Source organism: Halichoeres trimaculatus, unplaced genomic scaffold, assembly GCF_033239565.1.
Source record: "Halichoeres trimaculatus isolate MK-OKI-2021-1 unplaced genomic scaffold, fHalTri1.1 fHalTri1_scaffold_16, whole genome shotgun sequence".
Taxonomy (NCBI): domain Eukaryota; kingdom Metazoa; phylum Chordata; class Actinopteri; order Labriformes; family Labridae; genus Halichoeres; species Halichoeres trimaculatus.
In genome coordinates, this window is record NW_027437194.1 from 15104924 (window position 1) to 15121264 (window position 16341).

General features: G+C 37.7%; 2 protein-coding genes across 2 annotated transcripts; both read right to left on the bottom strand.

Moving 5' to 3' along the window:
• Positions 1-401: 401 nt before the first annotated feature.
• LOC141805295 (SWI/SNF-related matrix-associated actin-dependent regulator of chromatin subfamily B member 1-like) lies at positions 402-6153 on the bottom strand. The gene is made up of 9 exons (XM_074690266.1): positions 5694-6153; positions 4590-4701; positions 4321-4429; positions 3920-4057; positions 3580-3707; positions 3326-3492; positions 2999-3189; positions 2111-2242; positions 402-1912 (listed from the first exon to the last, which is right to left on the bottom strand). Exons 1-9 carry the CDS (start codon positions 5784-5786, stop codon positions 1873-1875), a joined length of 1110 nt encoding a protein of 369 aa, XP_074546367.1. The 5' UTR covers positions 5787-6153; the 3' UTR covers positions 402-1872.
• A 238-nt stretch (positions 6154-6391) lies between these two features.
• On the bottom strand, positions 6392-11446 carry derl2 (derlin 2). The gene is made up of 7 exons (XM_074690268.1): positions 11308-11446; positions 9636-9701; positions 9194-9267; positions 8866-8959; positions 8083-8278; positions 7903-7993; positions 6392-7472 (listed from the first exon to the last, which is right to left on the bottom strand). Exons 1-7 carry the CDS (start codon positions 11398-11400, stop codon positions 7367-7369), a joined length of 720 nt encoding a protein of 239 aa, XP_074546369.1. The 5' UTR covers positions 11401-11446; the 3' UTR covers positions 6392-7366.
• Positions 11447-16341: the final 4895 nt, after the last annotated feature.

The window sequence follows — 16341 nt, forward strand, 5'->3', positions numbered from 1 at the left end:
TACTCTCTGATTTCAACATCCCTTCTCTTTTGAACTCAGAATGTTTAAATTAACATCTTATCTGAGATTTTTGATCAGATTATAAACTGGGTCAAGAGTTCAATCCATTTAGTTTAATCAGAAATTTGATCATTTCTTTGTTGACAGTTATTTCTTTGTTGTCTCCTTTTCATCACGCACTAAGAGCTTATAATTATTTATAAATAATGATAAATTTGTAAGAATATCTTTCATCTATGTTTTTTCATTTTTGTTTTGACCACAAAAGATTTTGATTTCAGAGTCATAAAAATAATTTATCTATTATTTACTGACAGTATTTGGCCAGCTGTGTCCTCATCTTTAATGCAAGTGATTCATCTGATGGTTTAAAGTCATACAAACACAACATATCAATTACATATTTCCATCAAGTTTCCTTTATTTATATGTCCATATAAAAAACAAGTCTACTATAAAGGTAAAGCAATTTTACAAAAGTAGAGACCACGAGGCAACAAGCGTTAACATCATTCTCAGAGTCAGTTCAAGTTGAAAAATCGTCACTTTTAAAAGACACCGTTGGTTCTCGTCAGCGCTGGCGCAGGCAGACGTAACATCAGGAGCATCCGTCCATCATGCACAGAAGAGTTTTAACTACCTACAGTTTGTTTTAGCATGCATGAACACCGGTGCACAAATCCAACGTCAATCTGTCTACTAACATCAAAAAGAAACTCTGACAGGCTGCAAACACTTGATAGATCTAAACCACGTCCATCTGTGCAGCAGTATTACCGTGGAGCTGCTGGAGTTTATTTCATACATGCACACCAGTCTGATAAACACAGTAACATCCTCCACATTATGAAGGGGTTTTTGTTTTGAAGAATACTTTGATGTAGCTCATTTACATTCATTACAGCCGCTGTAGTCTTTGTGAGATCTTTGTAATTATTCTCATGGCAGATCATTTTACACTTTCAAAACATCCCCACAGGTCTCAAAATATTTCCTGGTCCTTTCTTTTCGTCGATGCTAAAGGAACAGATTCAATCCTATTTTATACCTTCGATGGGTCAGGTTTGAAATCCAGTGCTGGTTTGAGTTGATAGTTTGTAACATATTATGTTTTTGTAAAGCCAACAGTGACATTCAAAAGTCTAATCAGGTCATAAAGTTGAGTTCATGATGATTTATGACCAAAAAAAAACCTGAAGTGTGAGATGCTGGAACAGACCATGTTTGACCTTTTGATATCTAAAAATGAACCAATGTTTGATTTTGAATTCAGGTTCAGGTAAACCTCAGGCTTCTGACCTTTTTGGACAGCACAGGGATCCTTACTAACACTGACACTTTCTAAAGTTTAGCTCTGGTTAATGCTTTAGATACACCTGTGTTTCTTCTTTCTGTAAATGGTTCAGTCTGTCTAATAAAACCACAGCTGTAGGTGTGAAGAGATGTGGAGCAGGGCAGAGTTTAGATCAGCCTCCTCACTCAGTCACAGATAGTTCAGGTATTTAAAGTACACAGAGAAAAGACTTCATTTACAGATGTACCAAACGGAAGGAGCCTGACCTGACACAAAGTCGCATGACACCTGTGTGTAACAGACCTTAACTTCCTCAATACACACACCAGCTAACAGGGAGCTCTGTGCCAACAGCAGTTTAACATGGTGACCTGTGTGCAGAGGAATGCTAGATGTATGGATGTGTGTGTGTGCCTGTGTGTGTTCAGTCATTCATTTATGTTTCCAGGACGTCCAGGTGCTACATTAATGTTCTGAAGATGACCTTTTTGTGTTTGCGTAACTTTCTGTGTGTGTTTACTTGATCCTTCCAGTAGCAGGAGTCTCAAGAGGAAACATCACATGATGCAAATTCATGTCTACCAGGAGGGAGCCGTGTTCGCCAATCGTCTCATACGCCTGAAAAACAAACACAAAAACACGTTGGGCGCATTATGTGCAAAGCTCTACAAAAATGATGTGTTTGAAAGTAGATGACTTGTGATTTGTGGCAATGTGATGTCATATTCTGATTCATTTGAAATGTATATCTGATAGATTACTCCTTTAACTTGGGTTATATGTCTATGTTTTAGAATCTGTTTCTGTGTGTCTTACCTCGTGTTCCTGTCTTGGTCCCGGATCTTTTTCTCCATCTCTGCGTCTGTGAGGGTCTCCAGTAGGGGACACCACTGGTCTGCATCTCCTGTATTACGAATGGCAATCTCTACTGTGGGGAGGGGGTTCTCACTGGAGGCAAATCATAAACATGTCTGTCATAAATCAGTCCACCACAAAACATTCAGCCCATGAGGGTGACATACAGACGAGACCACACACTCCAGAAATTGTCTGTCTGCTCCCTGAGGAAAAATAAGTTTAATTTTCAGACAAATATCTTCTTTCCTCATTAAATCATCTGTTATATAATATGAGATCACTTTGTTATTTGCAGCCTTAATGGCTGGGAATTAATTAATAATTTTTCAGTCATTCACTCAAAGTGTCCACTAAAAGTTTTTTTTTTGTCCCTAACGGGCTCAGACTGTTATTCTAATTGTTTGTGAACTTTACAGAAAGAATCACTGCAGAGATTTTGTTACAGAAGAAGAGGAGATTTAGCCACAGACAGCCTTTACATTCCTCCATAAAGCATCAGACCTTAAAGATAAACCGTCCTTTTTTTTCTTATCGACACAGCATTTTGATTTCAACTCATCTGTTAGAACACCATAGTCATACAAAAGTACAAAAATGAAAAATAAGAGATGAGAAGAGAAGCAGTAACTGTGTTGTGGCAATCTTCAAAAAATGAATTCCTCTTAAACAAAAATCTCTTGCCCTGGAAGAATTCTTTTTGTAATTTTTCAGACTTACAATAACAAACCAGGCTTGTCAGGGAGAAGACTGAAAACTTTGTATGGATGTCAAAAATATTTTGAGCATGGCTTGGGTTATTTGTTTCTGTAACTATGAATTCCCACAGCAGGTAGGTGTGTGAGTTACCTGAAAGCGTATGTCCTCTGGTGCCAGCTGAGTTGACCGCGGATGCTGTAGGCGATCGTGGTGACAAACTCTCCACCCAGACCGAGCTCAGAGCACAGCTTCAGCGCAAACGACTCAGGCGAGTTCTCCCGCTCTGACATGTCCCACTCGAACTGGTCCACCAGAGAAATGTTCCCTACATGTATGTTAAGCTGAGGAACACATAAAAATTAAATTAAATTTATTCTTCATCAAAAACAGTCTAAATGTAGTGGCTTTATGTTACAAAAAAATCCTTCCTTCATGATCCTTCATGAGGACCTGCTGATCTTTTGGGTGAGTACCCACCTTGATGATCACCCTCTGATCTGCCTGCTCCTCCAGTATGCTGTCAGTAGGGTACGACTCGATCTGCTGACGGATGGCAGAGGCGATGGCAGGGACAAAGGCCAGAGGATTTAAGTCCAGATCATCACACAAAATCTCTGCAAACATCTCTGGGGTCATCAGTTTCTCTAAGGAGGGAAAGAGGAGTGTGGTTAGAAAATTGACCAGTGAACACACGGCAAGCTTTGGATGTCTGTCATCTTTCATAGATTTACCATTCATGTTCCATGTGAAAGCATCTCTCAGTTTCTGTCCGTCTATCTCCATGTCCAGACGAATAGGAACCAGCGACTCTACCTGCGCTGCATTCTCGTGGATCACTGCGGGGTCGTGGTCATCAAAGCTGAGCCAGGCACAAAACACAGGACATACTCAGTGCTGAATGAACAGTTGAACAGGATAGTTTTTAATGTTTCTACAGGATTTATTTATCAAGAGAAAAAAAATGTAAATGATTTGGATTTGATTAGCTACTGGGGTGTGCTATGAGTGCTATTCTGTTGAACTTCAGGCTTTAAGTGTAAAACAAAAAAAAAACCAAAAGTATTGTCTCACCACAGGGGGAACGTCCTCTTCTTGTCCCGACCCATCCTGTTACGGTTAATGGTGGTGGAGCAAGGCACAGCATCCAGGTGGTGGGAGCTGTTGGGCAGTGTGGGAACCCACTGACTGCTCCGCTTTGCTTTCTGCTCCCTGTGAAGATGGGACAAAATTTATCACGCTGAGTTTGATACACTTCAAAACAATACTCAAATGCACCACTAGGTTATCATCAAAGAATGCACTTGTTTGTACAAAAATTTAAGATTTTGTGCACAGAAAAAGTTCCGGCAGGCAGACATGAGAAGAGGTAAGAAGTGTAATTATTGAGTGAGTTTATTCCTGTAAGAACTAAAATGTGAAACCCTTAAGTGCTTTGATACCATCATACACACTTCGTATCCAGGTAGAATTACCTGAGGTAAGCTGGCGGCTCTGTACTGATGGACACCGCCTTGTATTTCTCATCGTTTCCCTCAAAGATCTCTTCACATTCAGATGCCTTCAGTAGAGTCACACTGGTAGCTTTGGGTGGGAAAAACAAAGATAAAGGTCAAATGACAGGTGGAAATTTTGGTGTGTGCACTCTCAGTACAATCAGTCAAATATATGAACACATGGTTGTCTCAGTTTAGTATCTGGTAAAAAAAAATCTATAAACATGCCACAAAGACAGCGAGCTTACCATGTGATGAAGCAACGATTTTCTTCCTCTCCTCCACTGTGGCCAACCTCCTCCATAGAGATGGGTATCTTTTATACAGAGAACCTCTGAACATACGCAGATAGTTTCCAACCTGCAGAGCAGATGACAGCGTTTCATTAGAGCTGAATACAGAAAATTTAAAAACAGAAACACGACAACAGAATTCTTTCAGTATATTTCATCTCCAAACAAAAACTCAAAGACATCGATGCAGAAACTGCACGTCTACAAATGAGAAACATCTGTTAGCCATAGTGACAAATAAGTATGTGTTGTCATCTTGGTTTATGTGAAGTATCTTCTGCTGTGCAGCCCTTTTGTAAATATGTTTGCCTTCTTTATTAAATCAAACTCTTGTTATTTGATTTCAGCTTTCAGTTCACTGCAACAGGTATTCCTGCAGGATTGAATTGTAGATTGCTGCAGTGTCCTTACCATCTATCCCCATACAGGCTTTTCAGAGATGTCTGCAGAAATGCATCAATGCCCCAGCATGTCATACAACACTTAGTGAAAGCTGGTGACAGTAAATGCCTTCTAGTAGAAAATCAAATCACAGACTGGAAAAACTAACATGCTGTGGTTTAATTCTTCTCTTTGATATAGTATGAATACGTTACTGAACTAGTAAATGTAGACCGGTAAATATTTAAATAAACTGATACACATTTTCCCATTTTAATGCTTTAAATTAGGATATCACAACATCGGACATCGACAAAAGATTATGGGTCTATAAACAAAGTGCTCTACTGGACGTGACTTCATGCTGGTCTAAATACTGGTCCAGCATCACTACCGTCTTTGCAGCAGACTGTGGGGAGAAGTTTATTCAACGTTACAGAAAAGAACAAAAAGCTGTTTCTTTGTATTTAAAGATAAAACTACAATGGCATGAGTTATACTGGTTTCCTTTTATTTGTCTGTAGTCTTCCTGAAACTGTTCGCCCATTCTTCGTTTTAGCGTGTTTCTTTGTTTACAGAGCCATCAGTTGGGCTAGTTAGCATGCTAGCATTATGGTTAACTGAGGCTAACATGAGAGAGCTAAGCGTTACGAAGTCAAAGAATGAAGAGTCACATACCTCCGACCCGACCATGTAAAAGTCTCCATCTTCTTCTAACTGAAATTTGACCGGCTTCTGGCCAAATGTTTTACTTAGAGCCAGTTGCATCATTTACGCAGTTGCTAAAAGGCTAACTAATAAGCCCTTTCCTCTCCAGACGTCTTCAGGTTTAAGAGAAAGCTGGGAAATTAAAGTGTGCCAATGGGTTTCCCGTCAACTTAACTGCACTAAAGGCATTTTGGTAAGAATAGAAGCCTGTCTAAAGAGGCTAATTCAAAAATGGAGAAAGCCAGTTGGGATAAAAGCTTTTGCCATTACGCCCAGGTGAATAATAACCGTTAAAAGGACATTTTTTTAAAAATCCTTCCGACTTCTTTGGTAAAATTTCTTTTTTCCGAAACCCCAAAATGCAACATAGTCCTCACTCATGTTTCTTGTCAAGGCAGAGGAACAATTTCAAAGTCCAATATCGACCCCTAGAGGTATGGATGGATTTCACACTAAACTGACGACAAATTTGCCGCCAACATGATTAAAAAGACACCACCAGCCTAAATAATCAGTAGGAATCTCAGAATAACGACTAATTGTGTTAAGTATCAGTTAAAATAATCATAAAGTGTCCCGTTAACCAAATACTATCCTAAGTCTGATCAAAATACAACAGATGGGGCACAAACATTTTGATACAGTGTAAGAAAATAATGTTCTGTAAATACCATGTTGTTATTGAGCATGACTAAAATCCAGCTCTTCTGGTTTAGGACTTTACTTAAGATGAAGAAAACGTTTTAAATAAAACAGAATAACACAATCAAGCCACAAAGATTATTTTGACTTCATCACAGTCCAAAGATCATCTCAGCCCAACAATATTTACAAATAACTAGAAACAACAAATTAAGGCTGATGAGGATTTTTTTTCCAGTGTAACAAAAATCTGACATAGCTTCATAAGCCCCCTCTCAATTTGACTCTCCAGAAATCACAGTTACTAAAAGAAATCATAGGTCTGTGGTAACATTTTACTACAGACATGCTGCTGAACCAGAAACTAGGATCATATGGCAACTTGAAAATAAAAAAAGTACTCAAATGTTGAAAAAAAAAAAGTACAGGTGTTAAAACCAAACCGAAGCTAATAAGGAACAGTGAAAAACTCTGTATTGCAGGCTACATTATTGACCCTTTCTGCTGACCATATTATTTTTTATAGATCAATTTAACTTTACTTTGGTTTAAATGCAGTCCTTCATCACTTCAAAGAGAGGAATCCAAAGCACTATTTGCCACACACATTTATTTTTTTAAAAAGTGAAATGAAAAAGAAAAGCACTTTCCATCTGAGTGACTGTGTTTTGATCTCATCATTGTCATCCTTTTCCCTTGTGGCGGGACAGTTGTTTTATGTCAATAACTTTTAATCTGAGATGAAGTCACACGTCTCCGCCGGCCACAGCTCCACCCAAAGTTTCTCTCAAAAACCCTCAGAGCGACGAACAGGCGTAAAAAGGAGCTTCTGAGGATGATTAAAGCCTGAATAAAAAGATAACAGGCAATTCTCTCCAAACCAGTTCTGGGTATTTGGCTTTCTTCATCCAGAACAAAACAAATACGTCAAAAACAGACCAGGTTTGTCCCCTTTATCACACAGAGGAAGTGTCCAAGTTAGTGTTCAATGACGGGTTAATTTAACCTCCGAGGTGCCGGCCCTCCCCCCAGGCAAATCCTCCTGGACGCTCCTCGGGGAGGGGGTTGTAGTTTGCATCTTCCTCTGGAGTGTCGAACAGCATCTTTCTGCAGGAGACAAAGAAAGATATAGATTTAAGATGTAAGTCTGATAACCAAATACTGCCTCTTTTCTGTTCATCACATCATGCTGATTGATTAAAAGTCCTTGGTTATGACGTGTCAGTTTTGTCTGCAAGGTGAAAAGCAAGCCACTTTTAAAATGCTTGTTTTTTTGACTGGAGTTAGGATCATGTTTCTTTATCAGGAGAACCTTTCAAACATGATTTTACAGCACATCATCACATCATTCTTCAAAGATATCTCATAATGTAATAAAAATAAAATGATTTTTTATGACACAAGTGGATGATCCCATGTAATATTTTACTGTCCTGCACAATACTGAAGATTAATTTTACTACAGAGTATTTTAAGCACATCAGGTGTTGCTTAGGTTTAGGCTTTTCTCATCCTCTCCGTGGCACTCCAGACTCACATGATTGAAGGGGTCCTCAGCCACCTCCCACCTCCTGGCTGGTTAGGAAAAACATCCTCCAGGAAGAAGTACACGTGACCAACAGCAATACCTGAATATAGAGCACATTCAATGAAAGTTTTCATCATAACCTGATCATAAAAATACTTCATCATCTGACCGCAGGCCGTGTTGATGTACCTAAAAGATCCACCATGATGGAGTTCCCCAGCAGAAGAGAGAATCCCATCAGGACCCAGGGCAAGAAGGGAGCCTGGAAGTTAAGCAAGCCGAAGAAGTTCATGCGGACGTTTGGGTTTCTCCGACTCCACACATACACCAACATTATGGTAAAGGCCTGCCCCAGGAACACCAGATTCACAAATGTACCAAATATCTCCACAGTTGTTAAGGAACACCACGAAAGAGCAAATGTCACAAATATTCAACACAGGTGGTAAATCATGAAAGTGAGCTGGGGCAAAGCCTGCAGTGGCAAGAGGAACAGTGGGTGACTTCATGGTAAAAAGTAAATGGACTTCTACACATATAAACATACCTTTATGTTAAGTTGCATACCTCCTTAAATCACAAATCACTGGAAAAACTGACAGGCTGTTTAAAAGTGATGCTGCTGTTTGGTATCATTTAAGTTTATGAGCAGGGAAAGCAAAAATCTTCTGAAAATCAAATCAAAAAAATCTCTAAATTTTAATCCAGCTTGTTGTGTGTGGACTGACTGATAGGAACACATTTTGTAGCCTACAGTGAAGAAAGCATAAAAATGTAGAAGAAGGGAGAGATTCTAACAGTGCTGCAAGTAAGGAAAGCATGTTTGCTTTTTAATCTAAGAGGCCAATTAAAAAAAAACAATAAGCTAATTGCTGAGTGACTTGTATTTAAACTGTTGAGCCTCACCCCCTCACACACACACCACCACCACCAAACCAGCTAAAGCGGAACTCATAATGGTGTAAAGGATACAGTCATCAGCAGACCACCAAAGAGGAACATGAAGACAAAGTCAGCCGTTCGTCCCCTGAAAGAGCCCTCCTCCAGCATACGACAATATCTGTACCTGAAAACAGTGCGTTGAGGAAAACTGCAGACATGTATCTTCATCACAGGACTTGAAATAACACTCACATCTGTAATTGTATGCTGTTACAGCTGGGTTACAGCAGGAACATGAATATTTTGTTTGTATGTGTAGTTCTTATCTCTGAAACAACCCACAGCTTCTCTTCTGAAACAGAAACTATGCAAATGTCTGCACACTGGATGAAGTGAGACTCAGAACTGAGAAGGATACAAAAAAATCATATTGAACAGGAAGTTGAAGCCAATCGGACCAAAGAACAGGAAGTTTGTTATTAGTCTCCATACCTACAGAAAGAGAGGAGCTGAATGTCAGTACACAAAATTAAAACCAAAACCACTTCTGAGACAGATGCTACATTCATTATGTGACAAAAGTACAAAAAAAAGAACTGCTGCTTCTAATTTTATTTAAGACATGAAAAACACTGAAAATGAATGTAACAGCAAAATTAAAAAACAGCAGACTGATTCAACAATGTCATTCAAAACTGACATCATGAGTTATTTGAAATATTATAATATTTATGCTGTTAGTCAATAAAAAATAACTAGACTTTCCACTAGACTTTCTGATTATCAAGACTGTAACATTTATAAAATGTTTTAGGTCCTGAAAGACAGGATGAGAATGTGTAATGAGACATATCACTCACCTGGTAATTCCTTAGAATTAAATCTGGATTGAAGTAAAGCTGAAAGGGTGTGATGATCTCTAGTTGCTGTCAAAAACAAATTAAGATTTATTGATTTGAAAAACTACCACAAGAGATGATTGAAAAATGACCAAACATGATCCGGCTTTTGCAAACATACATCTGACCTGGTTGAGCTTAAACTTCTTTAACCCATGACAACAACAAAAGGAGACGAAGGCGTTTGTTTGGACGAACATTCACTCTTCTGTTTATTTTGACTGCTCTGGATGTGTCTAAAAATAGACTAAGAACAAGCTTGGTGGTCAAGCTTACCACTAACTCCTCATATTGACCTTCCCTGAAAGAGGAGAACAAAAGTATCTATACAGATCTGACTATTTCATTAGGATTTGTTTTTGTTGCACTGTTACACAAATTCAAAAACCTCACTCTTGAAAAAAAATGTTGTTGTTTTTTCTAAAAAAACGCAGACAGATTTAACGCTATTTTCAGTTATCACATTTTATCATTACATCCTTAGTTTGTGATAATTTTTGTAATTTGGTTCTTTGATATTTTGTACATGAATTTTATGGATTGAGGTAGTTATAAAGTGTTTTATGCAAGGGTATTTTATTTTTTACCAGTCTGTACATTTCGGACAGGGTCACTCATCAAATGAATTTATTATGTACATGAAATAGGTTATATTTGGTGGCATGGCTCTGTTGTGGGAGATCATTGTAGAGAACCAGCTCCTTCAGCTCCCAAGTGACTGCTCATGTCATTTGTTGCTTTGATTTATCTCCTCCCAAAAACAATGTAAATTCTTAAAAAAAAAAAAAATAAATAAATAAAGTTTTATTTAACAACTTTTATCTGGTAACAGTGAACCCCCCGACACATCTTGGTCAATCACATGGGGCCTTCACAGACATAAAAAAAAAAAAAAAAGCTTAAGTGGAGAGAATAAAATAACTCGGCCCTAACTATCACTTCAAGGAGTTGGTTCTGAGAGTCGGATCTTTTTCAACCGACACATCGCTTACAAGAAAATGTAAGGCAGAGAGATCACACCTCGCCTCGATTCCATACATGGGGCGCAAAAGCAGGGACAGCACAGCCTGAACAGGAAGAGCACAACCTCACTCTCTTTCAACACGAAAAGCCAGGGCAGGGAGAGCACAGGTTGCTGACTGAACAACAGGTTCATACATAACACACACAGTTTCCATCTTTTTAAACGAGTATAACATCGATCGCATTGCTTTTTTCCCTTTTCAGAGACAACATATTAACACGTGAACAGCTCACAAACACTGACACAGTCTAAAGAGTGGGTTTACAGATTTATTTACACCACGTCGTTTGCATCACCAACAGCTGGAGACACACTAACGTTTGTCAGGTGTTATCCTTTACGCCACTTAAACACAGCTTAGCATTGACTTATAACGTTAGTTTAGTACTTCAAGTCAAAACAACGCTCATGTCAGTGTTAAGTGCTTCTTTAGTAATTTGTTGACTGAAATAAAGATGCACTGATCCAGAGCAACCATATTCAGACACGTCTCTCTTTGCGAGAGCTAATCAACGAGCTAACATCAGAGTAACGACGTTGCGTTAACTTATGTTTAAAGGTAAAACGCTTGACCCGAGCTAACACAGCTCATGTGTGAATAAATCTTACCACAGCAGCAGTTGTGAGGAAACATGCGGTTGTATAAGCTCTGGTAACAACAGGAATCTGAAGATATTCCTGTTGGAGGGTCTGGTAAGCCATCTTTGTCAACTGAAGCTTCCGGGCACTCTCTGACACGTCATTACAGTGTGTGATGGTGCGTTCATGAAAATCGGAAAATGTAAAACTTATTCAAAATAAAAGAACCATATTGCTCTCACGTAGTCCAAATGTAAGCTTTTTGCTTGTCCTTCTATCTATGAGCGTAGTGTACTGTTATTGACGTTCTTACTCCAGTTGCTTAAACAACGTCATTAAGTAACTTTATTATCATCTTAGTCAATATAGTTGAGTGAAGCTAATCAGTCATGGAGGACAAAATAATTAAGTCAGTGTTCCACATCCCCCGCCCTCTTTAGTTTATTTATTTATTTATTTATTTAAAATTTGAAAATTTATGCCAAACCATCAGCCATCACTTGCATCTGTCTGGTCCTACCACTTCATTTACCTACATCTGCACATTCAATACTTATAAAAAGTTGTGTCTTATTTTCTCCGTTAGATGACAAATTTCAAAACTAGTATAGCAGATTCAATGCAGATAAAATCAATCAATCAATCAATCAAGTTAAAACTTCATTTTTGAATAAAGTACTGGGCATCCCTGAACACAGCCAATCAGCTGCAAGCTTTTTAGGCTGCTTCCCTGATTCCATAAACGGTTGAATTATGTGCATCTAGTCTTTCTTTAAATAAGCCTATGTGTAATTGAAATTTGTGCAGATAATGACAATCCATATGAAACATTTTTATTAAAACAATTCGATGTTCAAATACCGCCAAGTTTAAGTTAAAGTGAACACCATACTATCCACTAACACCATACTAACTTAACTTTGAGTTTGTATTTTGGCGCCTCCTGTCGACAAAACACTGTCTCACATCCTTCTGCTCTCCTGTAGCCTATATGTGTAAGACCATCAGGGGAGACTGTCCCTTGTAGTCACACGGACCTGAGATCTGAAAATGTAAAATTCACACTTGAAGATTTTGATAGAAACAAATGAGGCAAAAGTAAACATTGGGACCCCGTAACTGACCCTTGAGAGATGATTAAAACTGTCTTCAAAAATAAGTAAATAAATATATAAATATATAAAAATCCACTTTGTATTCTTGATTTTAACAGTCAAGATCCCATTATCAGTTAGTTCAGAAACAAGGAACAACTTGAACAGATCGCCGAGAATTACAGTTCTTAGAGTTGAGCATGCCGGCTTTTTCAATGCGTCTGAGAATATGAGATGAAGACAAGAAAAACTTTCTGTAACTAACTTCAGTAAAAAAAAAAAAAAAAAAAAAAAAAAAAAAAAAAAAAAGGATCACCTTGATTTGACAATGGCACGTGATAAAACTAATACTTCCACCTGCTGGTCAACTATGTCATTACATCATGCCTGCTGCAAAGCAGTTTGAGCAACACAACAAAACTAATACAAGCTCAAAAAAAATAAAAAATAAAAAATAAATAAAAAATAAAAATAAATAAATAAATAAATAAATAATAATTATAATAATAATAATAATAATAATAATAATAATAATAATAATAATGAAAAAAAATTCAAGTGTAATTAAGTGCCTCTAGAATTTAGTCTTTCCTTACACACCAAGAATCAAAGAAAATTGTATAGGTTTGTATTTGTATGCCATACCTAGTTTTTGTATATACCCAAGTTAGAAAATCCACTTCAGGTTTCGGAACTCAGCTTCAAGGCTTTTGACCAGAAACAAAAACATGGTCATGTGCCTCCTACTGTTTTTCTGTTGCTGCCTGTCTCTGAGAGACTACAACTACAAGGATCAGCCACCACAAATGTTTTGCATATGTATATATAAAAAATTCCCTAAGTTCAATTTATGGTTTCCTGGTGAACACAAACAGGTGTACCAGTCTGCACACAGATAGGCTGATGGATGAAAACACCTGAAAAGCATGCTAAGACCCATCAGCTGACCTTTGTTTACATAAATACTCAGGCTGAAGGGAAAACAAACAAGCAAACACGACATAAATCATCATTCTGATATCACTCAACCACCCAAATTTCCCATGTCATCACAATCCTCCTCTAACAAATGTCAGAGCAGCAGATGTTAGTAAATCAGCTGCACACAGCGGGTTATTTGACGTGATTTAATTTAAAACCAGTGGTTTATTTTGCAATGTCATCTAAATGGAGAAGGGTGTGGCTGCACAGAGCTTGGTGTTCATGTGTCTGAGTTTATGCCCCGAGTTCATCCTTGCAGGAGATATTCTTCAAAACTCTCCATCAGATCTGCAGTTGTTTTGGCGGTCTCCAACCTGACCAAGATAAACGTCTGAACTCATCCTACCAAAACAATGACACTGGATGTGTGAACCTTTTTAGAACAGTACACAGTGCTTAGGAGTGAAATGCCTGTAAGACTGAGCTTAGGGCGAATCTCACCTCTACTCTGTCTTTGTTTGCAGCAGCTGCATCAAGTCAGCCAGTGTCACTGTAGATCTGTGAGGGCATGCTGACTTCCACAAAGCTTCAGAATAAACATAGGCAGAATAAAGGCAATTGACTCCTGAATATCAGTGATTAAACCCTACTGTATATGTGTTATCCTCCAAAATAAGACTGAAAGATTCAAAGAGAACTGACATTTTCTTCTCTTTTTCTTTTTTGGTCATTTTTATTCCCCTTTAAGACTGCCTGTCTCTCCTTTATTATTATTTTTTGTTCATAAGTCCCCAGTATTTCTGTAACTGTTTAGTTCTTTGTGTTCCTCTCTGGAAGCAAACACTAACCCTGTGAGCTGACATAGCTTTGCTACAAGCTTGCTTATTACACATGAAAGACTGACAAGACAAACACATTCCTTTGTGTGTATCCCACGATGCTCTTGCACCATCAACAAAGACAAAAATAGGGTGTTATTTTCATTTAAACATTGTGGGCGTTACAGTTGTGATGGTCTGATTGCAGCTTTCCACTAGAGGGGTAGCAAACCACGGAGAGGACCAGCATGTTAGCATAGGCATAAGCACATGCTGCTGGCCTCTCAGTGGCATATCTCCAGCTACAAGATGAAACTGAACCATGGCTACATGCTCTGGTACATGGCATGGGATGCATACTGTTGGTTACTATTCGATCTTGTGTTCTGGCTGTCTTTGTCTTCTTTGGGTCTTTTGTGATTTCTTTGTTTGCTCTTTCCCTCCTGGTCTGTGTTTTCTCATTTCAGGTCTTTAAAGATATCTTTGTGTCTATGTTGATGCTTATGTCTCTTCTTGGTAATTGTTGCTCCATATTTGTTGTACTGACCCTTTTTGTGGCATTTTCCCCATTTTTAAAACATCTCATTTGGATATGTTTTTTTTTTTTTTTTTTTTTACAGAGGTGAGAATCCTTTTAAGAATCATTGATTTTTTTTTCAAATGTTTCCAACAGGTATCACATGTTGATTCAAATAGCAATGGCTTTCAAAAATACTTTGTTTTCCCAAGTATCATGGATGGAAAGTAGTGAGGAATTTATTGAATAACTTAATGAAAGAGGTGAACTGCTTTAAAGGTGAAATCAGCACCCATTTGAAGCCCTGAAACATCACAGCTTTTTATCAAAGACATTGAAGTGTGAGTAAAACTGGGAGCTGTATCAAAATTATAGATTTTCCTTTGAGATAAACGCTTCTGTTTCACATTAAAGCTAAATTAATCTTCTATCTCAGCATCAGAGTACAAAGGAAAAGTGTAATAATGCATGTAAAACAGTATAAAACGTTTCTCTGAGTGGAGCTATTGTTTCATGTGATTTTATGCCTGTGTAGGTTTTTTGGGAGGCGTGAGTTTGGGTCAGGAGTGAATTAAGCAAAGTGGTTTGGGTTTCTCGTCTGCAGTTTAAAACAGCGGTCGTTCTGATTTTCTCAACTAACACCACAGATCCTTGAAACACTCAGATCTACAAACCACACTGTGATACGTCATGATCTGCCACTACGGCTGGTTGTTCCTGAAAACATACCCTCGAGGTGCCACTGAGAATAATAAGTCTGTTGTCATCATAGGATGTTGTTGCTGTTAAGAGAACATGTGAGAGTGTTCTTTAAAGATAAAAACCACCACCACTGTCAGTTTTCTGAACAGATGACCCAATGACTGTCTTAATATACGTTCAGACTCCCAAAAACTTCTTTAAATCTGAGGCAAGATTTTGGCGTTCTAATGTTCCTACCTGTCAGTCAACTCAGCCCTGAGTTACACAGCTGTGCCATTACTGTTTTAAAATGGATATCTTAACATGGAACCTATTGGGTTTCCATGTCTTTTGTAGGCAGCTTCCAGTGGACACTTGAGGAACTGCAGTTAATTAACACTAGCTTAATTACACATAGGTATATGGGGCCTAATGACTTAAATGAACACTATAGAAGTTGTTTGTGGTTGATTGCCTCATCAGCTGGAAAACTGAACACTTTATTACAGATTTACCCAAACTGAAAGCTTTTGATTAAAGTGAAAACATAGCAAAATAATTGTGAAAACTTTTTTTTTTTTAATTTAATAACAGGCGAGCATTCAAACAACCTATCATACATGGCAATATAGTAACATAACATCAAATAAGAAAACAAACAAAAAACAAACAAACAAAACAAAACAAAAAAAATACAACAAGACAAAATAAAATATAGGATCTCTTCAAATATTCACGAAATAAATTTACAATAGCATCACAAGATAACAAAATGGCATAGCATCACCCTATAACATATGGAAGAGCAACATATGAAAGAGTACAGTATTTATAATTATATATAATCCCACTCTTCTATCAAGGAGATTTTTTCCCATTTTATATTATGTAATGCTACTTTGCAATTATTTTTTCCAAAAGAAATTGGCGTCGCAATATATTTTTAAACCAACTTATATTAAGGCTAAATCTTGATTGAACTTTTGATATAAATATTTTACCTAACAAAATAATTGTATTTATTATCTGTGGA

What these genes read in the sequence shown, in the direction of transcription:
- LOC141805295 (XM_074690266.1), bottom strand. Translation starts at nt 5,786, where the DNA reads ATGATGCAACTGGCTCTAAGTAAAACATTTGGCCAGAAGCCGGTCAAA. An exon ending in TTTACATGGTCGGGTCGGAG is followed by an intron (nt 4,702 to 5,693) that starts GTATGTGACTCT and finishes TCTGCTCTGCAG; the next exon opens with GTTGGAAACTATCTGCGTAT. An exon ending in CAGAGGACATACGCTTTCAG is followed by an intron (nt 2,243 to 2,998) that starts GTAACTCACACA and finishes ATTTGCCTCCAG; the next exon opens with TGAGAACCCCCTCCCCACAG.
- derl2 (XM_074690268.1), bottom strand. Translation starts at nt 11,400, where the DNA reads ATGGCTTACCAGACCCTCCAACAGGAATATCTTCAGATTCCTGTTGTT. An exon ending in TCCTCACAACTGCTGCTGTG is followed by an intron (nt 9,702 to 11,307) that starts GTAAGATTTATT and finishes TGTTTTTGACAG; the next exon opens with CAACTAGAGATCATCACACC. An exon ending in CTGTTCAATATGATTTTTTT is followed by an intron (nt 8,960 to 9,193) that starts GTATCCTTCTCA and finishes CACTGTTTTCAG; the next exon opens with GTACAGATATTGTCGTATGC.